This window comes from Oenanthe melanoleuca, chromosome 5 (genome assembly GCF_029582105.1).
Source record: "Oenanthe melanoleuca isolate GR-GAL-2019-014 chromosome 5, OMel1.0, whole genome shotgun sequence".
Lineage (NCBI taxonomy): Eukaryota > Metazoa > Chordata > Aves > Passeriformes > Muscicapidae > Oenanthe > Oenanthe melanoleuca.
This window is the reverse complement of record NC_079339.1, coordinates 32,767,914-32,774,028: the sequence shown is the minus strand read 5'-3', so window position 1 is coordinate 32,774,028 and position 6,115 is coordinate 32,767,914. Positions and strand designations below refer to the sequence as shown.

The 6,115-nt window shown below is 50.8% G+C and overlaps 1 protein-coding gene across 1 annotated transcript; it reads right to left on the bottom strand.

Annotated features, from left to right (window-relative positions):
* Positions 1–1,365: 1,365 nt before the first annotated feature.
* Positions 1,366–3,283, bottom strand: GJD2 (gap junction protein delta 2). Its single transcript, XM_056493093.1, has 2 exons — positions 3,153–3,283; positions 1,366–2,425 (listed from the first exon to the last, which is right to left on the bottom strand). Exons 1-2 carry the CDS (start codon positions 3,221–3,223, stop codon positions 1,582–1,584), a joined length of 915 nt encoding a protein of 304 aa, XP_056349068.1. The 5' UTR covers positions 3,224–3,283; the 3' UTR covers positions 1,366–1,581.
* Between the last annotated feature and the right edge of the window lie 2,832 nt (positions 3,284–6,115).

Here is a 6,115-nt window from a genome sequence, read left to right as displayed (position 1 = left end):
AAAACTTACTATTCTATTCTGTATTAAGATAATTGCTGTTAACAGAGATTCATTCGAGGCTGCCTCAGTGGCTTACTCGTAAGTTGATGGGACATGAACAGCATATTCCTTAAACCAGCTGTAAGGCAGAAAAGCTGAGGTTACTGTTTGGATTCCCTGATGAAAAGCTGCAATTGTTTCATTCATGGGTAAATGTACTCTGGCTATTCCTAGAGTGACCTTGGCAGCCAACTGTGTTGCCCTTAGTGTCAGCAGAAAGAAGGCTGTTGGTGTCAGTGGGCTTTGGATCAGGCTTTAAAGACAGAGGAAGCTTCCTTAAGGAGGAAAACAGACATAAAAAACAGTCCTGATTTCCCAGGTTTTGTCACTTAGAGTTTAGAATACCAACAAGACATTTTAAACCCTGAAGAATAATTGTTGAAAGTGAATTATTTTAACCCTGTAAGTTTTTTTTTACAATTGTATACAAGAATAAAGAAGAACAAATCTCTCTGGCTTACAAAAAAAAAAAAAAAAAAAAAAAAAAAAAAGGCAAGTACTTTATTTATCAATAGCTGCTTTTAGCTGCTTTTTACACCATTGCAATGACTAAACAAGTAGCATAAAATAAACAAAAGAGAGTATAAAATCATTTCACTCCAGCTGGTATCCCAAGACAACCTTTTGACTAAGTACAGTTAGATGTTTCAAGTATGGCACTTATAGAAATAAGAGCAAAGATGATATATTCACAGTCAAATGCAATGAACTCCCTTCCTTTGGTATGTGTGTCATCATAGGTGATTGTAGGTAAATGCAGAACTCAGCTGGCATGAACCAGCTCCATCTCATTCATGCACATATTAGGGAATCAATCAAAATGTACTGATATATTCTGCAGATCACAACTAATGCAAGATGATTAAGGTCTCTGGTGTGTGTGTGTGTGTGTGTGTGTGTGTGGACAGGCAAAGAAAAAATGGCAAAATTATATTCAGCATTTATTTTTAGCATGACTAATTGATGCACAAACCATGATAGAAAATAGCTAGTAATACACACCAGGAATAAAGTCTGTGATTTAGACAAACAAAATAAGACATCTGTGAGATACGTGAACGCAGATATCCTGACTGAGCTGTGGTTAGGTTCCTTACAGTGTGCTTGCCCTCCTTTTAAAACATGCTTATGCCTGCACATTGCAACAGTGTCCCCCACCCCACCCCACCCCATATAGAGTATCCTTGCAGAGTTTTTGATATGAACATTCTACACATTTACAACAATTAGTCAGACAGTTCAAACTGTAAACATCCTAATGACAACCAAAAAGCTGCTTCACTGACAGGTAAAACCCAATCATTAGAAACAAAAGTAGGAGTAATAGTATCTGTGCTGTAAGGCTAGGTCAAGCATGGTTTATAGCTGTTTTTTCAGTCTTTTATATAGCGCTGCGTTTTGCAGCTAGTTCAGTAAGTGCAGATCCAATACCTTAATGGCTTTCTTGGTGGTTTGATAAAATGCTTGCCTAAGCAATGTACCTTTCTCTAATGGTATCTGGGTCTGTTCCACCTGGCACAGTGTTTCAGTTCTGTCACAGCCTCACACATAAGCTGAGTCACTTGACTGAGTCCTGCCGAAGTTAGGCATGCTCATTCTTGGCAGGTCCTTATTTCTGATTTCATATATGGATTTCCTTTTTGCCTGTACTCCTCTCACTGCCATTTTGATCTTTCTCCAGCCCAAGTGGTTCAGTTCTGCCAAATTAAGCACCACACAAATCCCACTGACAGCAAACATGAATACCAAGAATACAGTCTTCTCAGTGGGTCTAGAGACATAGCACTCTACTTCTTTAATGCAAGGGTATCTGTCACATTCGTACATGGAAGGGACATTGAATCCGTACAGAAAATACTGTCCCACTAAGAATCCAATCTCTAGGGCATTTCGAAAGACCACTTGGATGATATAAAATCGAGAAATGCCTTCTTGCCTCCTCATCTTTGATTTTGTAGTTCTGATTGCAGGATTGGGGATTTCCTTCACTTCTAAGCAGTCTGGTTCTGCCTCTTTGGTGGAGTTCTCAGTGTTTTGCAGCACCCCATTGACAATCGTGTTCTTGATTTTCTTACTGTCCTCACGCTTCATTGAATCCTGGTCCCTTTCCAAGGTAAGGAAGACAGTGGAGTACCTCCGTTCCCTTTGTTTAGCAGACTGGTGAACGGAGTACGTTATGAAGCACAGGCTGGGAGTGCACACCATGATGATCTGGAACACCCAGTACCTTATGTGAGAAATGGGGAAAGCCTGGTCATAACAAGCCTGGTTGCAGCCTGGCTGCAGCGTGTTACAGACAAACATCGTTTGCTCGTCATCGTACACCGTCTCCCCTACAATGGCCACAATGAGAATTCTGAAGATCACCACCACGGTCAGCAGGATCCTGCAACAGAGAAGCCCGTCAGTGCGCGCCGCCGCCGCCGCCGCGCGGCCGGGAGCTGTCCAGTGCTGACCGGGCCCGCGCCGCGGCACCGGCAGGGCAACCGGCAGGGGAACAGGCACCGGCAGGGGAACCGGCACGGGAACCGGCAGGGGAACAGGCACCGGCAGGGGAACCGGCAGGGGAACCGGCACCGGCACGGGAACCGGCAGGGGAACCGGCACGGGAACCGGCACCGGCACGGGAACCCGGCACGGGAACAGGCACGGGAACCGGCAGGGGAACCGGCAGCACGAGGCGGCCCCGGCCCTGGAAGCGGCCCCGCTCCCGCGCAGGGAGCTGCCCGGCTGTGCGGCATGGCTCGGCCCTGCCGTGTGCCGCGGTCAGCGCTGGCCCCAGCCCGGCCCCCTGCGCGGAAGGGCGAGAACTCGGGCCCCGGGGCACGGCCGGGAAAGGCGCGGGGCTGCGCCGGCAGCCGCACCTCGGCGGCACCGGGATCTCCCCGACGAGCGTCCGGTGCCCCGCGGCCCCTCGGGGACAAGGACGGAGGCGTTCGCGGTGTCCCCGCCGCTCCGCTCCCCGTGCCGCATACCAGCCTCCCAACACACACACAGACACGGGAGCTCCAGGCACACCCCGAAAGCGCCCGGCCGAAGGGCACCGCGCACCGGGACCCACGCCCGGACAGGGGATCCCCCCGCGCTTCCCGCTGCTCTCCCGCGACCCTTACCTCCCTATCATAGTAGAATGCTGCTGCACGGCAGCTTCCAGTAGCCTCTCTAGAATAGTCCATTCCCCCATCGCTGTTCATCCGGAGACAAAGACTTTGGCAAGCGTAGGGAATCTCTTCACTTCTGCCTTTTTTCACCCCTCCTTTTTTTTTTTTTTTTTTTTTTTTTTTTTTTCAGGGGGAGGGAAAACAGAGCGAAGAGCAGCCCGTCTGTACCGCCCGCAGTCCGGTGGCGGGAGGGCGGCTGGAGGCGCAGCCCTGCCGAGGGTTCCCGGCTCGGCTCTGCGGGGCTTGGGGCCGCCCGGCAGCCTCCGCTGGCCCGGCCCGCTCGGCTCGTGGCTCGGACCGGCGGGCGGACCGGCGGCGTGGAGGGAGGAAGGTTGGCTTTAATGTCTTGCTGCCTCTAATCTGCCTTTAAGTAGTCTCCGCTTGCGTCACTGACAGGTTGGTGGAGAGCAGCCAAAAGCAGCGCTCGGATTTTCTCGTTTTTATTATTCCGTTGGATACGAACAAATAAATGCAATAAAAATGAATGAAATAAATAAACGGAGGAGGAGGCGGAGGAAGAGCTGCCCCGGCAGGCACGGGGCTCGCTGTGCAGTGCCTCCTTGCCAGAGCGCCCCGGCCGGGTGCCCGCTGCCCCCGGCCCCCGCCCGCCGGCGCACCCCGCTCCGCCCGGCAGCGCTGCCCTCTGGCTCCGGGAGCTGCCCCGCTGTAACCGGCCCCGGGATCTGTCCCGCTGTAACCGGCTCCAGGAGCTGCCCCGCTGTAACCGGCTCCGGGATCTGCCCCGCTGTAACCGGCTCCAGGAGCTGCCCCGCCGTAACCGGCCCCGGGAGCTGCCCCGCTGTAACCGGCCCCGGGAGCTGCCCCGCTGCAACCGGCCCCGGGATCTGTCCCGCTGTAACCGGCCCCGGGATCTGTCCCGCTGTAACCGGCTCCAGGAGCTGCCCCGCTGTAACCGGCCCCGGGATCTGCCCTGCTGTAACCGGCTCCGGGAGCTGCCCCGCTGTAACCGGCTCCGGGAGCTGCCCGGCTGTAACCGGCCCCGGGATCTGCCCCGCTGTAACCGGCTCCGGGAGCTGCCCGGCTGTAACCGGCTCCGGGATCTGCCCCGCTGTAACCAGATCCAGGAGCTGCCCCGCTGTAACCGGCTCCGGGAGCTGCCCCGCTGTAACCGGCTCCGGGATCTGCCCCGCTGTAACCGGCTCCAGGAGCTGCCCCGCTGTAACCGGCTCCGGGATCTGCCCCGCTGTAACCGGCCCCGGGATCTGTCCCGCTGTAACCGGCTCCAGGAGCTGCCCCGCTGTAACCGGCCCCGGGAGCTGCCCCGCTGTAACCGGCTCCAGGAGCTGCCCCGCTGTAACCGGCTCCGGGAGCTGCCCCGCTGTAACCGGCCCCGGGAGCTGCCCCGCTGTAACCGGCTCCGGGAGCTGCCCCGCCGTAACCGGCTCCGGGAGCTGCCCCGCTGTAACCGGCTCCGGGAGCTGCCCCGCTGCCCGAGGGATGCTCCAGGGCGGGAGCGGGACACTGTGGCCCCTCCAGCCACGGGACCCTGCCCGGGGGTCCCCAGAGGTTGCTGGGCTTTGCCTCACTCCTGGAGATCAAAACAGAGTGTCACACAGCAGTGACCTTACTTGTTACAACTGCCAAACCCTGGAACATACTTGACTTCAAATTGTATATTTATATGCCCCTGATTACAGTTATAAGGATCACTGCAGAAAAATGAAGCTCTTATATAGCCACTTCAAAGAATTCTAGGACTGTATTTATGCTAGAATAGACACCAAATCTTCATGCAAAGCATCTCTAAACAGTGCAAGAAAAAAGTATCTTGACTAAATCCCTGCATTATAATCAGTCCACATATTTTATTCTCATAAACATCTGTGTTTAAAATAGATTTTTTTCATTTTACAGATACCCTTGCAGGCTGTACTTGAGACATCACCAAACATTTCCACACAAAATGTTGGTACCAATTGGAATTGACTTCTCCAGTGAAGCAGCTAAAATTTATTCTCCTATTCTGTATATTTACAAAATAATCAAGGAAACCTTCACACCTGCTCAACTAATCACATTAAAGAACAACATAAGAAAAATTCTTCTCAGTTTTATCGTAATATTCCAGCAACTGAACTCAGTAAAATCAAATTCTTTCTAAAGCAGAACTGCACAGCTGCACAGGCCATAATAATCAGTGTAGTCATTTTTTTTTTCCTTTGCAGCTCACAAATCTATTCCATGTTATATTAAAGATGTAAAGAATTTTCTGAATAAATGGGACCATGCTTCATCTGGGCAAGAAGGCATCTGTATGCTTTAGACACCCCAAGGTTTGTTGTCCTTTCATTTGGACTATGCAGATGGTCTCTGCTTCACGTGATGCTGGGTCAGTTGACTGATTGAATTAGGAAAGTATCAAACAAGAGAGGATCAGTGAATACACAGAAACTCTGCACAGAAATTGAGAGATTTTTATTCTCTCCCAGTCAAGAGACTTTCGCTTTTTGTATATAATTTCTAAAAATTTCTGCTGCAACAACACCTAAAAAGAAGTTGGATTTTGGTTTGGTTTGGTTTGTTTTTAGAGGACTGTGGTATCTATCCAGCTACCCTGACAACTGAGTGTCTCCTATAGACCAAAATTGTCTGTTTGCAGATGGATCTGAAAAAGAGAGAAATCAAAGCAGTAAGGGAAGCAGTGATGCATGTGTAGAAGGAGAGAGGGCAGGGAATATGCTAAGAAGCTAATGATGATAATCCTATTTAGTACAACAAACAGAGGGAAAACCCATGATTGAAGTTACTGAAGAGAGAAGATTTTGAATCATAGACAAATAACAGAATTTCTACAAAGGAATGCTGTTCCCTGGTGCTGGAAGAGAAAACCCATTTATCTGAGCTTTCAGAACCCTTAAATAAAAAGGAATTAGATTCTGATCATATCAAACAAT